Below are 22818 nucleotides of genomic sequence, written 5' to 3' on the forward strand. Positions count from 1 at the left end.
ACTAGGCGCCAGCTGTATACATTACGCATGCCATCTCTTTTAATCTGCACCGCAACCCTGAGTTGTGGTGTTGAGTTCAGCGATTCTTAGACCTATTTCACAGGTGGGCAAACTGAGGCCTCTAGGAGGTGACCCTCTCAGAATCAGACACCTAACCACAGTTCGGCTATATGCTAGAGTCCATGTCCATGTATTGGTTTACTTAATCCTCAACAATCCTATGAGGTCGGTCCTGATTACACTGCCCCTTTTCAGAAGAGTTACTAAGGCTCAGGGTGGGGGAGGTCCCTCATTCAAGGACACAGAGGAGATTTGAATTTAGGTTTAGTGGGCCAGGGCTGGGCGAGGAAGGGAACAGCAGCTGTTGAGAAGGGATCCCCCAGGGAAAAGAGTTGGGAAGCCCCCGCTAGCCACCCTCCCCTTGCCTGGATTCAGACACACACTTCTGTGACATTCCGTTCCCCACCTGCTGCCTCAGGCCTCAGCAAATAGGTGTGTGGGGCTCCTCTGGACAGGTTTTTGAAATATGTGTTAATTTTGCAACCTGGAGATACACGTACCTTCTCCGAGTACCTCCTGAGACTGCTATAATAAATGACCCTTTCCCTATTCCCATCTGACAAGGCCCAAGGCCAGGGTATCAGAATGAGCCTCCCGACCACCACATCCAAGCACAGAGGGGTTGTGTCACCAGCTCAAGATCACTCAGCACAGCAGCAGACGTGGTCCAGCATTTCAGCCTTGTCCTGGCTGTCCACAGGGTCCCAAGCCATGCTTCAGTCTAACACATGGAGAGGAAGACAAGACCCCCTGGGGCCTAGCAGAGCTAGGGGCAGGGTCCAGTCTGGTGCCCAGGAAAGCTGGAACTGAGATCATTGGTTCTAGGATTTCTGTCGCCTGTTGGGTCTCTGGGCTGCCTGGGTGAGCTGCAGGCAGCGGTCATAGAATGACGTGGGGGCTCTTGGGTGATCCGAAGGCCACACCTGCCCCCCACCTGTGCCCACACCCCAGAGCTGGCGTCGCCTCTTTTGAAGTAGCCGCAAGTGCCGGGCTGCCACCTTGATGGCCCATGGGTCTCTGGAACAGCTGTGGGTGGAGAAAAGTGGGGCAGGTGATCACAGCTGCCAAGGATCCCACCCTACTCTACAGACTGGGGAACTGAGCCTAGAGAGAAGCAGGGGTGGGGCCGGGGAGGGATGGGTACACTTTGAAGGGGGCAGAAGAAACCTGGGTTGGCACCCAGAGGCCCCAGTTCTGCCACCAGCCGGCTGCAGAGACGTGGGCCAATCTGGGCCTCGGTTTCCTCACCCCTGAAATAGGGAAGGTCACAAGGGGCTTGCTCTGGGAATCGGAACTGAAATGAGATTTTAGGTTAGGAGTAAGAGTTAAGCAAACATTTTCCTATGTGCCAGGCAGGCCTTGGGCTACGTTTGTCACACATACCATTTCCTTGGTTTCTACAGGCTTTTTACAAATAAGAAAATGGAGGCATGGAGGGTTGACTGAACTTGCTAGGTCACGTAGGAAGTGACAGAGTCAACATGGACCCATACGAGCCAACTGCAGAGCTGTACCTGGGGCACCAAGGACTAGGGGGATGATGACAATGGAACTCAGAGGTGCCTTAACCCCTTTCCCCAGCCCCTTGGCCCTGGCACGCAAAGGGAGAATAGGCAACCCACGCCTTGGGAAAACGCCCCCTCCCTCCTGGCCTTGCCGCCACTTACCCTTTGCCCCCAGCACAGTCCAGTGGAGGGGCCAGCTTGAAGCAGGTCATGCCCAGCAGCTCCCAAAGCACGTTGGTGCCCACGGGTGTGCTGTGGAGCCTCAGGAAGCGTGCCAGACTGAGGGCAGAGGCAGGCTCAGGCTAGGGCAGGGCTGGCCACCCAGGAACCCCCTCTCAGTGACTGGCAGCAGGCTGCCCACCCCCAAGGGTCCAAGCAGGCCTCACCGACGCGTGCAGTTGCAGTGGAAGAGGGGCTCGTGGGCGCTATTGAGCAGGTGGAACTTGGTTTCCTGAGGCCCGATCTGCTGCTCGCATTGATCCAGGCGGCGGAAGCTGCGGCAGGCCCGGCGGGCATCTGGGTTGGGGGGGCATGGTGGTGAGGGCAGCCCGGTCCCCCAGCGAGGCCCCACTGATGCCCACTGCCATTTAGGGGAAACATAGACACACATGCTCAGTCACACAAACACAGTGTCCCCGTCTCACGCCCTTCCTGCCCTCAGAATGCTACATACATCTCTCTCTCTCTCTCTCTCTCTCTCTCACACACACACACACACACACACACAGCCACCATAGAGCCCAGAATAGTCAGGAAAGGCTTTTTGGAGGAAGAGACTCCTAAGCTGAGACAAGGAGAAGACGACTCTGGAAGAGCGCTCCCGGCAGAAGGCACTGCATGTGCAAAGGCCCAGAGGTGGGAGAGAGCCAGCTGCTTTTGAGGAACCAAATGAGGTTTCTAAGACTGGAGTTTCAACTGGGGAGTAGAGTCTCCAGGACCAGCACCTGAGGGCCCTGGCTGTTCAGACATCATGAGTTAGGAGGAGCCATGGTGGGGGCTCAGTGAGGAGGGATATGGTCACGTTTCGGGCTTATGAAAATCCTTCTAGCTGCCTCGTGACTTGATGGGAGAGGCTGGGACACTCCAGGAGGAGTTTGGAACAGGAAAGGAAGCAACACAGGGCCCCTCAACCCCGCACAGAGGCAGGGACTCCTTCCCACATCAGGAAACCCCAGAGTTAGGATCTGAGCTCACCCTGAGGTTTTAGGCCATTCTGTGGCCCCTGGATGCCTGGATGGGTGACCTCCAGCCAGGCTGTGGGGGACGTATCAGGTTTGGTGGAGGCCATGGGGACCCAGAGGGCTGTGGTGTTGGTTGTGTTGGGGTGCTTAGACCCTTCCCATTGTGACGGCCGCTTCTGAGGACGCTGCTTCTGTGGAGGCTTGCTGGGGGCTGGGCTGTGGAGGCTGGGAGTCACGGGGGTGGCCGGAGAGCTCCAGGAGGCATTGTAGAGGGTCCTGGACTGGAGGCGGGCCAGGGGTATGGAGCCATATGTTCTACACCTGGAAGGTAGCAATTGGTGGCAACTGGTAATTCACAATCCCCCCCCCTCCCCGCCGAAGCCCCAGGTTCATCTCCATGGAGACCAAGGCTCTGCCAGTTCCATCCCTTGTCCCACTGGCCTGTGTGGAGCACCCAGGGAAGGTCTACATCCTGGGCCCTGTCCTGAGGAGGGCACAGGGAGGATGAGACATCATTTGCTGGAGGACGGACATACAGACAAGCCTCTCTCCCAGGACTTGGAGCCTGGGCTCCCCCCTCTGGCTGGGAAGGGGATGGAAGGGGGCAGCCACATACCCTCCCCACCAGTACCACGCCACACACGCCTCCTGCTCCTCCAGCACGAAGCAGGGGATCTCCAGCACATTGAAGAAGGCCACGCCCACGATGTCCGAGATGGAGTCCCGCTGGTTCTGCAGGCATTGCTGGAACCTGCCCGAGAGCTGGCACTCAGGTCCCTGGACCAAAGAGGGCCACCTGGCTCCTCCTCCAAGACCACTCAGTCACTACCATGCAGGTGCTTGGGATCCAAGAGTCTCTGCTCCAAGGGCTCAGCTTTCCCACCTGCACGGTGGGGTCTGGCTGGCAGATCCTTTAGGATTCTTTGGAATCCCAGTCTCTGCACCCAGGAACTACCCCGCCCCTGAGCCCCCAGCCCTCTCTGCCCACTGCCAACCTGGCATCACAGTCACAGTGGGAGATGGTGTGGAATCGGTAGTTTCGGATGCCATAGTTGTACTGGAGGGGTGTGATGTTCTGTGGGCAGCGGTCGTGTTCCCGGCAGCAGAGATCAGGGCCTTGGAAGACCCCTGCAGGAGGCAGAGGGGGCACCAGCTGAGCAGGGTCTCGGGCACCACATGCTGGCTGTGCCTACCTGGTGCAGGGAGCAGGGACCTTGTTCTTGCCCCAGCCTTGACACAGACGCCCTGAGGCCACCCTCCCTCTGTGGGACTCTCAGTTTCAAAGCTTGAAGAGAGCAACCGGGCACAGCTTTTATCGGGCAGCTCCAAATGCCAGGCAGCCCACCCAGGAGCCCTTGTCCAGGAAAGGGACTTCCTCAGGGGAAGTGAAGTCAGCCTCCAGAGCTCCCAAGCTCACGCCCCAAATAAAACTCTGAAGTTATGAATGTGTGTGGAATGGAATGGCAAACAGAGAGGGTGCAACCTTTCTTGCTGGCATGATGAAGCATTGCCAGGATGCCAACCTGCTCCAACTCAGGTGCCGAAGCCTCCCCCCTGCCCGCCATGCCTGCACAAAGGCAGCTGTACTGAGTGCAAAAAAGTCATTCAAGTCTGTCACCATCTGAGCAGTAGTGCCTTTCACTGAGCATTTCCCAATTGCCTGGCACGTCCCACACCCAAGCTCACAGCAGCTCTGTGAGGGAAATGTCACCTCCATGAACCGGTGAAGAAACCAAGGTTCAGAGATGCGAAGTGACTTGTTCAGCCTGAATTTGCTAACCCAGGCCTTTGGGTCTCAGCGTCCACTCCCCTGGGCACCCTGCCTCGTAAAGCCTCCTCTTGGGTAATGGCTTTTTGGCTCAGCCAACCTTGGACCCACCCCAGTCCAACCCCTCCCAGGGATGGTGATTAATGAGGACTCTGAGGTTTGACTAGATGTCTCCCATCTATGACCTAAATTAAGCAACCCATGATAAGACTTATGGTCACCCCCATTTTACAGGTAAGGACATGGAAATCCAGAGTGGTTAAGTCACTCCCCCAAGGACACACAGCCTAAGAGAGTAGGGGGCCAGGGCAAAAGCCTGCACTTCCCTCACCACCACCCCCCTCCCAGTCCACAATCCCATTGCTCACCCAGCTCTGAGGAGTTCCCAGCAGAATCCCCTACTCCACACCACAGCGTGCCAGGTATGGTCCAGCCTCTCTTCACCCGCTGGTGTCTTATGCTGCCGGGTGCTCCACGGTGTCCTGCTTGCTCCTCCCTGGTCCCTGATGGACCCTCTTCAGGCCCTCGGCAGGCCCCCCACTGACTCTGAAGTGTGGCCAGGGCTCTCTGCAGCTCGGGTCCAGGGGTGTGGATGAAGGAGCTCCTGGTGATCTCACCAGCACAGAGGGCACTGAAGGCTGCGATGAGCTCTGGCTCGTCTTGCCAGCTACACGCTTGTAGCCTCCCGTGCCCGTCCCAGTGGGTGTGGAACAGGGCCAGTCCTCGGGCATCCTTGCCCAGAAAGCTCAGGGTCCCCAAGGGGCTGCCGGGGATGGGCCTGGCCAAGTGGCAGGAGGTGCTGTCCCAGTGGAGGGCAGAGGAGCCCCCCACAGCCACTCCCAGGAGGCTCAGCATCCCTAACAGCACTACCAGAACCCCCATTCCGTCCTAGACCGGCCCAGTCAGACAAAGCCCCCAGGACACCTACCCCTGGCAGCCCACGAGGCAGCAGCTTTAGCAATTGAGCGGAAGCAGTGCCCTGCAGACCCGGTGCAGCGGGGCCAATGAATGGAGCTTTGGGAGGAGTAGGAAGGAGGCTGGAGTATGGGGTGATCTCGGGCTTGTAACTGAATCCACTGGCTGGGCGGGCTGCTGATTGGCCAAGGAGTGCACTTGCCAGGGCCCACGCCCCCATTCACCATGCCTTTCTCATCCAGTCACCTGCTGCCAGCCCCGCCTGGATGGGGACTGTGGGAGCCAAAGCCTTGGGCTTTGGGGCAGGGGGCCAGGAGGGGATCTCTATCTCCCTGGGGAGGGAAGAGGGTTCAGGGGCTCAGAGGAAGCTCCCAGAACTCGTCCTCAGGCCCCTGTCCCAGTGGTGGCTGCCACACCCACCTCCATAAAGTTGGCAGTGGGCCATGGCCTCTGGCAGACCTGGGTGAAGGAGGTGAGGGCAGGGCTAGGGCCCTGTGGCCACCCCCCCGGGTGCTCCTGAGGCTTCTGGGAAAGGGAGCATCCATCCCCTGGCCACCACCCGAGAGCTGGTTCTAAGAAAGCCTCTCGGCATAAATCAGGGGACAGCGCCCCAGAGCCCCCTACTTCCTGGAACTCTAAGACCCAGGCCTGGCCAAGCAGCAACCTTCCTGGTCTGATATATAGTGGAGATGCAGCCTGAGCAGCCCTTGAGAGCAGGGCTCTGGACTTGAAGGGACTATAGTCCCCAGAGCAGTGGAGGGCTGGGCAGAGGGCTGAGTCTGCAGCCATCTCCATCCTTGGACTGTAGCCACCAGCAGGACACAGCAGGCATCATGTGTTCCCCAAGAAACAGGAATGGTCTCTCCATCAGGGAAGGTCTAGCGCCAGCACGTGTTTCTGTGTCTCAAAGCTAACCTACCATCCAGCTACCAAGCACCCGGGGAAGCTGGGATGCTTACACCCGCAGTGCAGATGAAGAAACTGAGGATCATTGAGAGTGAGGAAACTTCAGGTGACAGGCTCCAGTGAGGGAGGGCTTTGAGGCTGGCAGCACAGCTCTTGGAAATCTTTGCTGGGAGGTCAGGGCTGGCAGGGACAGTGATCTGTCTGTCTGTCCATCTGCTCGTCAGCCTACCGGTCTCCCAACATCCGTCTCAATCTCCATCCTAGTCTCTTCCAGGAGGGCGAGCCGAAGTGAGGCGGAGCCACAGGAAGAACTGGGGAAGGGAAACTCACTGTACACAGCAGGGAGAAGGGGGGTGGCCGGCTGTGCAGGCCCATCTCTGTGCTTTAAAACCAGCCTGGGCCTGTGGCTCAGAAGGTCATGGCTGGGGACAATGAAAAGGGAAAGAGGGTGGGAGTGGCCCAGGAGCCAAACTCCTTCTTTCCAGAAGCTGGGAAAGGGGGTGTGGAGTAGAGAGAGTGGTGGCAGGAGAGGTAGGGAGACCTGGGGTTCCCAAAGGTAGGGACACCACTGAACAAAGGTGTGTCTCTCTGGAAAGAACTCTACTGTTTGGAAACCATGTTCTAGTAATTTTCCCCAGTTGTAGGAATGACCACCAACCTCTGCCCTCTTTTCCATATTATAGAGCCAGTCACCCAGGATGGCTGGGAGGTCCTATAGCAGGGGACCCAACTTTCAAGTTCAGACACCCCTAACTTGGGTCCCGGCACTGTGTGACCTCAGGCTTTGAAGTCTTAACTTCTCTGAGCCTCGCTCTCCCCATCTGTATGATGGACATAATCACAGGAGTCAATTCACGGGATGTTGGTGAAGACTGCACAGTGGCTGGCATCCAAGACACTGTCACTAAAGCCTCAGGACATCCCTGGGCAGGAAACAATTTAGCCAGGAGAAAGCAAGTCCCCAAAGTTTCAGACCATAGCATCCACGAGAGCAAGTCCCAGCTAGGCCATGACCTGGTTGTATGACTTCAGGCTAGTCCCTGCCCCACTCTGGGCCTTGGTTTCCTTCTCTGTACAGTGAAGAAAACAATGGAAGTGACCTTTGAGGTCTCTTCCTGTCTGGGCCCCAAAGGAAGACAGGTTGGGGCCTGCCTAGGCCTTGAGGGAAGGTGTCACTGGGTTTTCCCTTCAGATTCCACCCGGTGACCACGTCAGTCAACCTACAGGATAGACTTTGGAGCCCTGTTACTCACTGGAGTGCCCCTCAGAGGCCTTGGCACAGAGGATCCCAGGAGCCAAACCAGCAGGACAGGACAGGCCCAGCCCTGCAGACAAAAGGGGAGTGGAGGCTTTCCTCTGGATCCCCACCTGTCTGGGGTGGAGCAGGGTGCACAGTGGGTGCCAGGGAAGGTGAGAGGCGGGGGTCCATGGGATCTGATCATTTATCCCTCTCTCTGTCCATTAGGCCTCATCGCACTGTCTCCTTGGGCTTCTCTCTCATCGTTCTGTCTCTTGGTCTCTTTCCCTCTCTGGCTCTGATTCTCTTTGTTTCTTTCTCTCTCTCTCCTCCATCCCTCCTTCTCCATCCTATTTTCTCTCTCCTTTCCTTTCTCTTTCTCTTCTCTCTCTGTGTGGCTTTTTGCCACCCCCGCCCCGCGTTATTGTCTCTGCCTCTTTCCCTCCCTCCCTCTCCATCTCTTGTTCTCTTCTGGCTCTGAGTATCCCTGTCCTCTCCCCAAACTTTTTCCCTCTTTTTCCTGTTTTTCTCTTAATTTTTCCCCTCTTTGTTTTTCTCTCTTTTTGTTTCTTAATGTCTTCTTGTTTCCCTGCTCCCATCCTCTTCTTTTTCTCATTCCTTCCCTCGTTATGTCTCGTGGTTTCCTCGTTTGTGTGTGTGTCTCTGTCTGTTTCTCTCCCTTCATTCTTCTCTCTTCCTTCCTTCTCTCTGTTCTCCTCCTCCACACCCTGACCCCAGGCCCAGGACCCAGTGTATCCTGCCCTTTCCAGCTCATGACCTCATCTGAGGCTCACAACCTCTGCCCCTCCCTAGGGAGACAGGCAGGGCAGGGCTTCTCATCCCATTGTTAAGATGGATGGAGTGAAGTTCCAGAAGAGAAGTAACTTGCCAGGAGTTACATACATAGTAGACCGGGGAGAAGACAGGTCAGACTTTTTTCTTGGCCTTTGGGGAGGACCTCCCGTGACCCTGGGAGACTCTTGACTCCCCTACCACCTCCCCATCTCAGGTACTTCCTCCCCACTGCCTGGAGCCTTCGGAGCTTGTGTTCCCTACCCCATCTGGAGGTCTCTCTGCCGTTCTCTGTGCCAGGAAAATGGTGCGGGCAGTGCCTAGCTCCAGAACATACTGCGTTCATTCAAAAACAAATAGTTATCGAGTTTCTACTACTGCCAGGCACAGGGGGAGGCCCAGAACAGAGAGAGAAGGGGAGGAGGGACAGAGCATGCTCAAGTCAGGAGATGGCGAGGAACGCATTCCCTGCTGGGACAGAGTTTGGCAGCCCAGGGGAGCCAGGGCCTGAGTGTCAGTTGGGTCCTCTAGGAAGCCACCACCAAGATGGAGTTAGAAGTGCAAGAGATGTAGTGGAGGAAACGCCTGTGAAAGATAAAGGGGAGGGAAAGAAGCAGGGTTGGGCAGGGAAAGCCTTCAGACTGCTGCGAGTCTGACATGTACGGGGAGAGAGTAGAAGGGAAGGAGAGCTGGGTAAAAGCATCACACTGGGCGCCACTCTGAGCAGATCTCAGCCAGCTAATGGGAAGCTCGGTGCAAAGTTTGCCCACAGAAGAGCCCCAGCTGGGCAGAAATAGGCAGACACCAGGGCCCTGGCTGTGCCCTGTCATTGGTTGGGAGCTGCCCCGGAGGACCGTGGTGCTGCAGATGCCGAAGGGACCGCAGCTGATGCTGCCCCCCGCCCCACCTGGGAACTTCTCCACCCACTTGGCCGGGGCAGCCCTGCTGCAGATCAGAAGAAACTCAATGGGCAGATGGAGTCTGACAGCTGGGAGGAAGTCCAGAAGGCAGTCTTCTTCCAGGAGATCCCAGGGCTAAGGAGCAGGAATCTGAGTATAGGACTATCCCTCACAAGATTTCCAGGCAGGGGTTCAGCCCCAAGCATATGTGGCATAAACGAAGCCCAGCCCCAGGTCTGAGGGAATAAATACTGAGAAACAGCTGGCATGGGACAGAATGTCACTGAGGGCAAGAATCACAACCCTCCTATTCAGATGGCACTTGACATTTATATTCTCACCAAGCCCAAGTGCTAGGGTTGCCAGATAAAATAGAGATGCCCAGTTACATCTGAATTTCAGAATTCAGTGAATAATCTTGAGTTGAAGTGTATGTTCCCAACATTGCAATTACTTTTTATCTGAAATTCTAACTTAGCTGGGTGTCTCGTGTTTTTTATTTGCTACATCTGATGACTCTACCCAGCAGTGAGATGAAGATAAGCAGGGCAGCAACTCTTCACCCCACTTCACAGTGGAGGCATAAGGAGGAGGCAGGACTTGCCCAAAGCTCTGCTGCTTATCCACCTTTTCAATCTACACAGGGCTCTTTGGCTGGGATTGAAACCTGGGTTGTTTGTTGGCTCTAACTCAGAGACCTTAGCTCACAACCCCCTCCCCCTTCCCTCTTGGGGTTGGACTAGTCCTTGAGGCCCCTGAGAGGCCCTGGGAGTCTAACTCACTCAACAGGATTGAGAAGGTGGGTGGGGAGCATAAAAGTAGGATCAGGAGGCCAGAGGGGCATCTGACTGCAGAACTCAGGCACTAGTAGACTAAATAATAAATCTCCCATTTCTAAGCCACGGACTCAAGTTCTTAAGCACAGTTTTGTTTTGTTTTTTTTAAAGATTTTATTTATTTTTTTGACAGAGAGAGAGAGCGCAAGCGTACGCGTGCACACACACGAGCAGGCAGACCGGCAGGCAGAGGGAGAGGTAGAGCCAGAGGGAGAGGGAGAAGCAGGCTCCCCAGTGAGCAGAGAGCCGGATATGGGGCTTGATCCCAGAACCCTGGGATCATGACCTGAGCTGAAGGCAGACACTTAACCGACTGAGCCACCCAGGCACCCCTCAAGCACAGTTTTATCTGTGAATGTGGCCAAAGTCAATGGCAAATGGGAGTTAAGGCTAGAACCAGACTTTGGGCCTCCTGACACCCGGCGCTCTTCCTGCTGCTCTTGGGTCTGGACAAGAGGTCCCAGGAAGGAGCCCCCTCATGCCCAGACTAGGGAGATGGGAGCAGGAAGGCCTGTGGGGACAGCAGGGTAGGCCCTTCCAGAGCCCACAATGTTTGGTCCAGCCTCTGCTGCCATCTAGTGGGCACTCAAAACCAGCACCTCCTAGAGAAACTGAACAAGGAGGCTGTCTTTGCAAGTTTCTGGTGTTTTTGCACCTTCCTGGTCCTTCTTCTCTGGGCTCGACCCTCTGACTCGCTGTAGAACCCTGACAAGCCCTTTGCCTCTCTGGCTCTCAGTTTTCTCTCTTGGAATAAGGATTCTCCAAATCGCAGCAGGCCTGATCTTTCTAAAACACAGCCCTGGCCAGATCTGTACCCTGACCCACCCTGGCCTTTAGGTTGAAGCCTGTCATACCCTGCAGGATCTGAACCTACCAGATTCCCACCTCCTGCTCTAGTGACATAGAGCTATTTTCATTTCCTTAATCACCAGTCCCTCTTAGGGCCTTTGTATATGCCATTCTCTTTGCCTAAAACACTCCCTTTTACCTGGCTTGTTCCTACTCATCCTTCAAGTGTCAGTTTAATTACCCCCTCCAGAAAGCCCTCTTTCTTGATGCCCCCAACCCAGGATGGGCAAGTGTACTTTAGGTCCCCACAGAAGATTGATTTAGGTCTCAAAGAAGATATGACCCTGGAAGAGGTCAAATAGCAGTCCATTCAGTCCCTTCAGCCCAACCCCAGACTCAGAATTCAAACTAAGCTGATTGCCCATCCCACTCTGTCACAGTTGGGCAGGTGAACATCAGCTCCACCTCTCCAAGTGCCTTTCTCACTGGTGAATAAATCACACTCTGTCCACCAAGTGCTGAACAATAGAACTCTAATGTGAGCCACAAACATAATTTGGAATTTTCTAGCCACAGTTTAAAAAGTAGAAGAAACAGGGGAAATTAACTTCCATGATCCATTTTTATGTAATCCGTGCATAAAATATTATTTTAACATGTAATCAATATTTTAGAATTATCAATGACCTATTTTACATTCTTTTCCTCATACTAAGTCTTTGAAATCTGGTGTGTATTTTACATGTAATGTGTGTCTCAATTTGGAATCCACATTTCAAGCCCTCATGAGGCTGAAGGCCACTGCATTGCACACACATGTCTGTGTGGGGGTATTACATGACTGTGTTCATACGGGAAAATTTGTGGACCTGAACACTTAAGACTTTGACTTTTTTGTATGCAAATTATATCTAGTCTTGAGGGAAAAAAAGAGTAATTCCAGGTTTCTGGCCTGAACATGGATGGACAAAGGGTGGGGCAATTTCCTGGAATGGGAGAGGCTGAAGGTAAACAGATGGGGTGCAAGGTAAGAAAAAGCTGAGAGCCTGAGGGTTTTTGTCCCTTTAGGTCTTTGTTGCCCCCGGGCCCTGAGAAAGTTTCCGGATTCACCTAACCAGGAGCTGTCCAGGTAGCAGGTGGCAGGGAGCAAGTGGCCTTGGTGCCTAGGACTTGTCCCTAAGACTTGAGAGGGAGTCATGGTGCCATTCAAACTTCTCTCCCGGACTCCACAGTCTTAGGCTCTGCCCATTCTCATGTTGGGGCCTTTGGGCATCTCCTCTACCTAGGATTGCTAGATTAGCAAAAAATAAAAGTCACCAAATCTGAATTTCTGATAAACAACAAAAAATTTTTTAGTGTAAGTACGTCCCGTTTGTTGTTTCTATGAAATTCAGATTTACCTGGATGTCATGTATTTTATTTGGCGGCCGGACTTCTAGCTCATCCTCCAGGACTCCGAAACATGCAACCTGCCTCTCTACTTCCTTCTGTGAGGTCGACCACATTTTTTCACCTCCCTGAGCTTCAGTTTTCTCTTCTGTAAAATGGTCAATAATTCTTTCCTTAATGACCTATTAAGAGGACTCACTGAGACAAATATTTTAAAAGGACTCCCCATAAAGCCTGGCCTATAGAAGGCCCTGAGTGAACATACAAACCTTCCTTCCTGGGCTTCCAGGGGTGCAGGGCAGAGATGGGCTGCCCAATGAGTTCCCCACCTCCCTCCCTGCACTGCCCAGGGCTTGGACCCCAGGATTTCTTAGTGCCTTCCAGATTTTCCTCACCTTCACTAGTTTTCCCCCTTCCTTGGTTTTCTAGACTTGGTTTTCACACCTCATGTGTTGGGAACATGCCAGTATCCTCTGGGAAGAGCCTATCACCCAGAAATAAGGTGTACCTGATCTAGATCCCAGAAGATTCTAGAATATGGCCCTGATACCACCTAGTGGCCATGTCCCTAAACAAATAATACTATCCAGACCCGAACCTAGGGAGCCAGCAGGTCACCATACGGTCAGAGTCCTAGGCCAGGTTCCAACAGGAGGCAGAAGAACCAGGCCATGAGCTGTCCTGGGGCATAAGCCTTAATGGCAGGGGTATAGCGAGTTTTATCTTAACCTTAGGACCCACGCACAGAGAACAAAAGAAGCCTAAGTCCCAGGGATTTAGTAACATGCCTGAGGGCATGCAGCAATGATTTGCACATTTGCCCTGGGTTGGGTAACTAATGAGGACACGTTCCTAACCCGTCAAACTCCTCTGTGGAAGGGCTGGTGTTGAGGAGGATTAGGGGATGCTTTCTCCGGTTTTATCTCCCTTCTGTCTGCACACTTGGTCTTCCTCTCTTAGCTTCCTGTACCCATGAGGGGAGGCTGACCACAGCTTACAATGAGAGTGGGGATGGGCCAGGCCCAGGGAATAGTCTCCCCCATGTCAGGTGAGGAGACTGGAGGAAAAAGTGATGCCACCTACCAGAGCTGGGCTTGCTCCTAGGATCCTGGAATCTTTTTTCCCTGCACTGAACAGAAGAGAAAACTGAGGCTCAGAGAAGGGCAAGGACGTGTGAGGCTCAACAGATCCAAGAAGCCAGAAGGTCTACCAGACTTCTTGCCTCTCCTCACCTGGCAGATACACATCTGAGGCCTCAAGTCCTTAATCATAGTTTTCTCCTACCCAGTTCCTTGCCTTTTCCCACTATTCAACCTTCCTGGCCCTTCAAACTCCTTGCCTCATGTTCCTGCTCCCTCTGAGGCTCTGCAGTGCCCTCCTACTTGTCTTGTGCTCCTAATCTCCACCCCTCTCCTCTGTATTCTGGAGAAGATCTCAATGCCTCTGTATGGATTCCCACTACGCACTGTGCCAGCCTTTTCCTTCCTTTCCAGCCCCATCCCTCCCTCCAACCCTTCACATCCCCTACTCTCCTACCCAGGGTGGTAAGGCAGCATTTCTGCAGGTGCTGGTTTTGTAGGCAGATTCCAATTTCGAGTGTAAGCTTTACCAGCTGTGTGGCATTGAGTATGTTGCTTAACTTCTCTGGGCCTCTAGCTCATCCTATGTAGTAATACTTGCTTCACAATTCGGGGGTGAGGATTAAATTGCATAAAACCCTTAGCACAGTGTGTAGCACATTAATAAACATTCAATAAATATTAGCTGCCAGTATTAGTATTAATATCAGAAGAGGAAGGGGAGAGGAAGAAAGGGGACAGGAGGATGGTTAAAGCTGTTAAAATGAGAGCCCTTGGGATGCTCAAAGCAAGCAGAGGAAGAAATCAGAACATTTCTATTTATTTTATTCTTTCCGACTGGAATGAATATTTTTTATTCATCATAATTTGTTGAAAGCATTAAATAATATTAAATCCAGGCTGGGTCCTAGCAGGATACATGCAAACATCATCAACAATGTGCTTTTGTGGTCCATAAGTGCCTTAGTGTGCTAAAATAGAGAAGATATTACTTGATATATTTTTTTAAGCAGAAGTGCTTCCAAGTTTGGTAGTTCCAATTCTGTTATTTCTTGAGAAGGCCTTTAATAACAAGAACACGAAGAAAGAAACAGTGCTGGTTCCCTAACGTTAAAGTTTCAGGAATGTGGTTATTGCTTTCCAGAAGAGACCATGAGAATGACCTCATTTCTGACAAAGGAAGAGTTGACCTGCCTTTAGTCTGCCTGATGAACGCAGCAAAACAGCAAAGGAGAAAAAATTGATAACTTCATCTTAATTGAAGCTGGTGCTCCCATGTTGTTTCACTAAAATGGTACTCTGTGACTTTTTCAAAGGAGTTAGCTGAAGCAGGAATTTTTTAAAGTATACTGAGAGCTCATTCCGTGCTAAGCCTGTCTACATCCTCACGATAATCTGCTGAAGAAATAAATTTCCCCATTAGACAAATGAGGAAATGGAGGCTTCTATAAGTGAAACTGTTCATCTACATTCACACAGCTAGTGAGCGTGGGAACTTTCAATGCCCTCCAGTCAAAGACCACCAGGAACACACCTGGGCTTGGACAGGTTGGTTTTATTACTTGTTATCACAAAGCGGGGAATGCAAACCATGAGGAATGTTGGGGCATCTCAGTAACAGAGGGTTGGAAAGGACATTTAGGATTTGGGCTTATGTTAAATAATTTGGGGGAGGGCTTTTGTTCAACAGGAGAACACCAAGACCTAACTGTGAGTGCCAGGCCAGCTCCTGGATACCAGGGACAGCTTTTATTTTTCTCAGAGCCCGAACCCAGATCCAGAGTTGTGTGGCTGGAAACATTTCCCGTGTTACTCCCTGTTCATAGTAACCTGAAAAGAAGACAAGCAGAGGAGGAATTTCATCTATGAGTTTATTTCATCCATCGCCTTCACCACCTACTTGGACTCAACCTCTGCTACAGTCCCTGGGATAATTGTAGACAGTTAATAAATATTTGTTGAATTAATGAAATAAAGAAAATGTCAAAAACTCCAGAGAGGGGCACCTGGGTGGCACAGAGGTTAAGCATCTGCCTTCGGCTCAGGGCGTGATCCTGGCGTTGTGGGATCGAGCCCCACATCGGGCTCCTCTGCTATGAGCCTGCTTCTTCCTCTCCCACTCCCCCTGCTTGTGTTCCCTCTCTCGCTGGCTGACTCTCTCTCTGTCAAATGAATACAATCTTTAAAAAAAAAAAAAAAAACTCCAGAGAACAACTGCCTGGGTATATATTGCAGCTCCACCACCTATCAGTATGCGATTTGGAAAATTTTTGAAAAAGATTTTATTTATTATTTGTCAGAAAGAGGGAGAGAGAGCACAAGTAGGGGGAGCAGCAGGAAGAGGGAGAAGCAGGGTCCCCAGTGAGCAAGAAGCCTAACGCGGGACTCAATCCCAGGACCCTGGGATCACCACCCAAGCCGAAGGCAGACGCTTAACCAACTGAGCCGCCCAGGCGTCCCTGGAAATTTTTAACTAAATGATAAAATTGTGTAAACTTTAAAAAGTTTTCCTTTACCCATTTGTAAAATGGAGGTAACCACCAAAACCATTCAAAGGACTGCTGTGAGGGTCAAATGAACTCTTGTGTGGAGTGTGCTTAGTTAAGCTCAGCAAATGTTAGCTATTATTATTTTCAGGATAAGTAGTCTGTTAGTTTTGTGATCACATGTTCAATATTTTTCCCACTAGGTGTGAAAATAAAGATCTTGCCTTGTCTCTTATCACCAGTCCCTAGCACAAACAAATGTTTGATAGATAAATAAGTAAATTGGCTAAAACCCAGGAACTGCCTCCATTTGGGGGATAAATTTTAATAACTTAAATAAAAGTTGCAAAAAGCATATAAGGAACTCCCATGTACCCTTTACCTAGATTAACTATTTATTTATATTTTGCCTCATTTCCTTAATCATGCCCCCTCTTACACACGCGCGCGCACGCATTTTTCTCGGAGTGATCCAAAATTAAGGTGGAGACGTTGTGCCCTTTTACCCCTAAATACTTCAGTGAATATTTCCTATGAACAAGGACATTCTCTTAACATAGCCACAATATAGTGATCAAATTTAGAAAATTTAACATTGAAACAATAGGCATTAAGAGGTAGTCCACGATCCATATTCAAATTTGTCACTTGTCCCAATATTGTACATTACACCTATTTTGCCTCCCACCTGCCCTTTCCAGAATCCAATTTAGAATCACACACCACATTTTGTTGTCATGCCTCTTTAATCTCTTTTAACCAGGATAGTTCCTCAGCCTTTCTCTGTCTTTCATAATACCAAGTTATTTTGTAGAGTGCCCTCGACTTGGGTTTATTTCATGCTTCCTCATGAGATTTGATTTATACATTTTTGACAGAAATATCACAGAAGAGATGTTGTGTCCTTTTCAGTGCATCTTATTGGAAGGAAAATGATCTTTACTTGAGCTATAATCTGTAATGTTAACTTTGATCACTTTGATTCACTTGTTGAGGTTATACCTCTGTAAAATTACCATTTTCCTTTTGTAATCAATAAGTAATTTATGGGAGACACTTTTAATGTGTAATTACCCTGTTCCTCTAGTTTTACTATTCATTATTGATTTTCTAACTCCATCGGTTTTGTCAGTTGGCATTCTACTAAAAGAAGGGGTTTTCCCGTTTCCCTATCTATTTATTTACTTCCTTATTTATATCAGCAAAGACTGCATGGGTTACCATTTTATTCCATTAGTTATATTCTGTCACTGTCATTATGTATTTTGAGGCTCAAATTGCCCCGATTTGGCCAGTGGTATCTCCTTCAAGTTAGCTCCTGTGTCCTTTAACATGCTCTCATCATTCGGATTCCCAACATGCTTACACTCTGATGCAACAAGATGTTCCAAACTTATCTGGTACTTTCCCTGCCCGGACCCAGGATCTTCGAAAAGCTACCGAACAGCCCCTATTTCTCCGCTTCCTGCCCACAGGCGGAACCTTAGAGCCTCTGACCTGGGCGGGAGAACAGCGCAGCGGACCAACCTCTTCCGGTTGTGGCCGGAAGTCCTCGGAGAGGGGAGGGTTTGTGTCAGGTGACCGGAGTCTGCGTAGGAGGGCTCGCAGGTCCTACCGGACAGCCTGAAGGAACTGAGTGGCAGGGCGCCGGACAGACGGATAAGCCGGGGTGGCCTCAGCGGCGTTAGCTGAACAGAGGCAGGTACGTGGTGGGCTCGGGTGGTAGCTTAGGGGCTGTCGAGGTTGAGGGACGCGGGCAGGGTTTCTGCCTTAACCCGGCCCACAGGCTGAGACACTTGGCCCAGCGGCGCAGAGACAGCAACCCTGGCTCTGCCCGGGACCCTCCGCCCCAGAAGAGAGGTCCGGCTGGCGTTGTGGTCTTCCGTCCTGTGATTACAGTTTTGGGAAACTGAGAGAAGGGAAAAGGCTCCCACGAGCTCTCCTTTCCCGGCAGGGACTCACTCTAATTCTGTTTTTGCCCCTGGCCCGGACCGCCTCTCTCAGGTGGATGTGTTTTAAATGATTTTGCCTCGGGTGGAGAGGCCGAGACCGGAAAACGTGGTCAACAGAGTTGGGCTTGGGAGTGAGAGAGCCGAGAAACTTGGCCGCTTAGAGCCAATTGTGCGTTATGGGCCCCGTCCATTCCCTTTGTTGAGCCTCAGTTTCCTCGTTTGTAAAACAGGGCACTGTTCCTCAAAATAATGGTTCTTACGCTGGTCTGTTTTGAAATGTCCCGGGATGCATGCTTTACAGTGCAAGACTCAAATAAGACCTGTGATTTAGGATCTGGGTCGGAACCTCGGAACGTTTTGAACATACACCTCGGGGGTCCTGTACATATTGACGTTCGAAGCCCACTGATTTGAAGCGCTTTCCCCTTATGAGTACTAGATATCCATTCTTTGCTTTGAGGCTGGAGCCGGTTCTGGATCTTTGGAAGAATTGGGATGTTCAGCCCAGAAAAGAGAACAGTAGAAGAAACTGTCTTTAAAAACGGAAGAAAATTGTTATGGTGAAGAGTGCTTCACTCTTTTTTTTTAAGATTTTATTTATTTATTTGACAGAGAGAGACAGCCAGCGAGAGAGGGAACACAAGCAGGGGGAGTGGGAGAGGAAGAAGCAGGCTCCCAGCGGAGGAGCCTGATGCGGGGCTCGATCCCAGAGCACGGGGATCACGCCCTAAGCTGAAGGCAGACGCTTAACGACTGCGCCACGCAGGCGCCCCAAGAGTGCTTCACTTTTATCTTTCGGGTTGCAAGTGGCAGAATTAGGACCAATAGGCGGATTCTGTTGACCTAGTAGAAGAACTTAATGCTGGTCAGACGTGACCAGCGATGGAATGGATTGCCTCCAAAAGTAATGAACTCCCTGTTGAAGGAGGTAGATAGGTATTAGATGGAAGCCCTTTCCAACTTGAAATGTCTGATTCTGAGTAACTATTTTCAGTCTTTCTGGTGCTGATTTTCTTTTTTCTGCCCTCTTTTCTTGACTCCTCCATCCCCCGTGGCCTACATTTTCTAAAAGTAAGGCCAATGGGTATGAATTAATGTAATCTGTTCCTGGTTGTCCTGTGCACCATTCTTTTTTCAGGGACTTTGGAATGGTTCCTCTGATAAGGGCTCCGTAAACGTTTGTTGAATGAGGAGGTACCCCACCCCATTGGTTTGTTGCTTATGTTCTTAGAATAACTTGGAAATGCTGCTAAAGACTTTGTGTTTGATCAGGAGAAGCCAGTGAACTCTTTGGATCACAGAATTGAGGACCCTCGGTCAGAAGGGCCCCTCAGGGTTGTTCAGGCCAGCCTTTCCTCCCCGGGACATAAATCCCTCTTTAATCCTCTCTCGAGCAATGTGTTGTATAGCTCTTGTGTCTAATGAGAGAATTTTTGCAGTCTGTCAGCTAACTTTTCATCCAGCATTTAAAACCAGTACTCTTAGGGACTTGACTTGCCTGCCAGTTCATCATCCTCCCTAATGTATAATCTACAGGTAATGCTTCTGGCATATCTTTAGTTTTCTTTTCTTTTCTTTTCTTTTTTTTTTTTTTAGATTTTATTCATTTATTTGAGAGAGGGAGAGCAGGAGCAGGGTTGGGGGGACGGGCAGAGGGACAAGCAGACTCCCAGCTGAGCACAGAACCCCAGGGCTCATCCTAGGACCCTGAGATCATGACCTGAGCCACCCATGCACCCCTAGCTTATCTTTAGTTTTCTTTTTTTCTTTTTTTTAAAGATTTTATTTATTTATGTGACAGAGAGACAGCCAGCAAGAGAGGGAACACAGCAGGGGAGTGGGAGAGGAAGAAGCAGGCTCCCAGCGGAGGAGCCCGATGTGGGACTCGATCCCGGAACGCGGGGATCACGCCCTGAGCCAAAGGCAGACGCTTAACGACTGCGCTACCCAGGCGCCCCTATCTTTAGTTTTCTAATCAAACGTTGAAGTTCCTAAAAGCAGGTCGCTTTTTCAAAATCTGTAAGAATGCTTACATTGCCCTATGGGGCAAAGATTCCATATTATGACCCAATTCTGCTCACATCCTACCCCCCTCCTGAAAAATAGATTGTGTTTGAGCCAAGACTTCCTGCTTCTGTTTACTTTCCTGCTTTGTTTGTGTTTCCGAGGATTAAAAAAAAAAAAAAAAACCACATTGTGAAATGCTTATTCAGATATTATCCAGGTGCTGGGTAAAATGATTGTAATTTGGTGATGTCTATAATACTTAACTTGAAATTTTCCTTTTAAAAAAGTACCTGAATTGGCATTTCCAAAGTGTGTTCTTCAGGCCACTACTCTGAAGAGACGCCTCTGAAAAAAGTGTTCCAGTAAAATAAAGTTTGGAAATGCTGTATATCATTATCTTTTCTTGGGTCTTCTCAGTGTATAGTACCACATTAAATAGACTGAGATGTTCTATAATAAACATATCTAAGCTTGTTTAATCTAGTGTTGCCAAACTTAATTGACGTGCAGCACTTTTTCTTTTTAACTGAAGCACACATTGACAAAAAAAAATTTTTTTTAATTTATTTAAGTAATCTCTACACCCAGTCTGGGGCTTGAACTCTTGACCCTGAGATCAAGAGTTGCATGCTCTTCTGGACTTATCCACCCTCGTGCCCCTCACATTGGCAAATTCTCATCTAGAGAGTCTGCAGTTTATGGTATGTGGGCCAAATCTGTCTCTATTGCCCTTTTTTGCATGGCATGTGAGCTAGGGATGGATTTTACATTTTTAAATGGGGAATAAATCCAAAAAAGAATAATGTTTTGTGATATGTGAAAATTATGGGAAAATTAAAACTATAAATAAGATTTTATTGGAATACAGCCACACCCATTAATTTACATATTGTTTTTGGCAGAAGAGTTGAGTAGTTGCCCCAAAGACCATATGGTTCACAAAGTCTAAAGTATTTACTATATGGCATTTTACAGAAAGAACTTACCAGCACCTGACTTGCATCATGTGCGCTTTTTTTTTTATGTACATTTTTTAACTCTTTAACTTCTTTACATTTTTAACTTTTTAACTTTTGTATAATTTATTTTGAAATAATTTTAGACTTGCAAAAATAATACACAAACTTCCCGTATACTTTTCACCCAACTTTTCATAATGTTAACATTTTACATAACTACGTTAAAATTATCTAAATAAGAAATTTAACATTAATACAGTACTACTAACTAATCTATAGACTTTGTTCAAATTTAGCCATTTGTCTACCAGTGCCCTTTTTCTGTTTCAGGATCTAACCCAGCTTCCCACATCGCATTTAGTTAACAAGCCTCCTGAGTCTCTAGTGGTCTGAGACAGTTCTCAGTCTTTTTTGTCTTTCATGACTGTGAACTTTTTTTAAGATGTTATTTATTTATTTGAGAGAGAGAGAGAGAGGGAGAGAAAGCACGAGCAGGGGGAGGGGCAGAGGGAGAAGCAGGCTCCCCACTGACCAGGGAGCCCATTGTGGGGGCCGGGGGGCATTACCAGTCCCAGGACCCTGGGATCATGACCTGAGCTGAAGGCAGAGGCTTAACCAACTGAATCACCCAGGTGCCCCAACTATAAACTTTTGAAGAGGACTGGCTGATTATTTTGTAGAGTGTCAATTTTTTTTGAAATAGTATTCACGTATCGTAAAATTCACCATTTTAAAGAGTACAATTCAGTAGTTTTTAGTATGTTCACAGGTTGTGTAGTCATCACCACTATTTTAATCCCAGAACATTTTCATGTCCCCCAAAAAGAAAACCTGTGCATGTTAGCAGTCATTCCTTATTCTCCCCTCTTCCATCCCCTGGCAACCACTAGTAGGGATTCATATAGTATGTGCCCTTTTTACAGTATGTGACCTTTTGTGTCTGGCTTCTTTCATTAAGCATGTGTTTTCATAAGGTTCATCCATGTTGTGGCCTATATCGGTACTTCATTATGTTTGTTGATGAATAATATTTCATTGTGTGGTTATACCACATTTTGTTTATCCAATTATCGATTGACATTTAAATTGTTTCTGCCCTTTGGTTATTATGACTAATGCTGCTGTGAACATTCATGTACACATTTTTGTTTGAACATATTTTCAGTCCTCCTAGATGTGTCCCCTTAGGAGTGGAATTGCTGGGTCATATGGCAACTCAATGTTTAATTTTTTGAGGAGCTGCCAAACTGTTTTCCACAGCAGCTGTACCATTTTACATTCCCATTAGCAATATGTGAGGGTTCCATTTTCTCCACATCCTCTTCAACACTTGTTATTGTCCCTTTTTGTTATTATTATATCTACCCTAGTGTTGCATAGTGGCATCTAATTGTAGTTTTTATTTTCATTTCCCTAATGACTGATGCTGTTTGAACATCTTTTCATGTGCATATTGGCCATCTGTGTGTCTTTGGAGAAATGTCTATTCAGATCCTTTGTCCATTTTGTAAGTGAATTATTTGTTATGCACAGTTTTGCATGTAAATATTCGGAGTTTGCAGATTCCCTGAAGCCCCTTGAAGTAACTTAGAGTGAGCTGCACTGCAAAATCTGAGGCAGTGCCCAGCAACTCCCTGATCTGAATGGACTTGGATTTGGACTTGCTGAAGTGCAGAGTTAATTGTCCCTTTGAAACTGCTGACCATTCAGAGCTTCTCTCAGCCTTAGCCACTGCTGATCATGCAGAGCTGGGATGGCCATAGTCAAATAAAAGGGGTACTACAGTATTATTGGAAATGTGGTAAAACCACTAGGATATCCTGCCATCCGAGAGCTACTCTGGTGGTGATTTGGTCACAGGCAAGGAGTAGAGGAGTCGGTGGTGGTTTGGAATACTCCGTACTTGTGATATGAGGCAGCTGCTTGGGGTGGCAGAGCTACCAGTGCACCATGCCTCTTTTGACCCCAGAGCATTTGGCTATAAGCAGACCATCTTGAACATATAATTAAAAAATAAAACAGGGGCGCCTGGATGGCTCAGTTGGGTAAGTGTCCAAC

At 49.5% G+C, this 22818-nt stretch overlaps 2 protein-coding genes across 3 annotated transcripts in view; one reads left to right on the top strand and one right to left on the bottom strand.

Moving 5' to 3' along the window:
* Positions 1 to 54: 54 nt before the first annotated feature.
* Positions 55 to 5396, bottom strand: PLA2G3 (phospholipase A2 group III). The gene is made up of 7 exons (XM_008710600.2): positions 4883 to 5396; positions 3742 to 3874; positions 3363 to 3497; positions 2760 to 3067; positions 1952 to 2081; positions 1728 to 1844; positions 55 to 1086 (listed from the first exon to the last, which is right to left on the bottom strand). Exons 1-7 carry the CDS (start codon positions 5394 to 5396, stop codon positions 882 to 884), a joined length of 1542 nt encoding a protein of 513 aa, XP_008708822.1. The 3' UTR covers positions 55 to 881.
* An 11996-nt stretch (positions 5397 to 17392) lies between these two features.
* The window catches only part of RNF185 (ring finger protein 185), a 34446-nt gene continuing 29020 nt past the window's right edge, over positions 17393 to 22818 (top strand). The window contains exon 1 of one of the 2 annotated variants that reach the window (XM_008710598.2): positions 17393 to 17544. The gene's annotated coding sequence lies outside the window, so the exon portion shown is untranslated. The remainder of the gene's footprint in view (positions 17545 to 22818) is intronic. The other variant, XM_008710599.2, reaches the window with a different exon arrangement.

The sequence above is a fragment of the Ursus maritimus genome, unplaced genomic scaffold (assembly GCF_017311325.1).
Source record: "Ursus maritimus isolate PB19 unplaced genomic scaffold, ASM1731132v1 scaffold_33, whole genome shotgun sequence".
NCBI classification, from domain to species: Eukaryota; Metazoa; Chordata; class Mammalia; order Carnivora; family Ursidae; genus Ursus; species Ursus maritimus.

Excerpts from the sequence above, each read along its gene's own strand:
- PLA2G3 (XM_008710600.2), bottom strand. The coding sequence starts at position 5,396 with ATGGGGGTTCTGGTAGTGCTGTTAGGGATGCTGAGCCTCCTGGGAGTG. Across the intron at positions 3,498-3,741 it reads CACTGTGACTGTGATGCCAG|GTTCCAGCAATGCCTGCAGA; the intron begins GTTGGCAGTGGG and ends GCTCTCGGGCAG. Across the intron at positions 2,082-2,759 it reads GAATGGCCTAAAACCTCAGG|ATGCCCGCCGGGCCTGCCGC; the intron begins GTGAGCTCAGAT and ends CCCCCAACCCAG.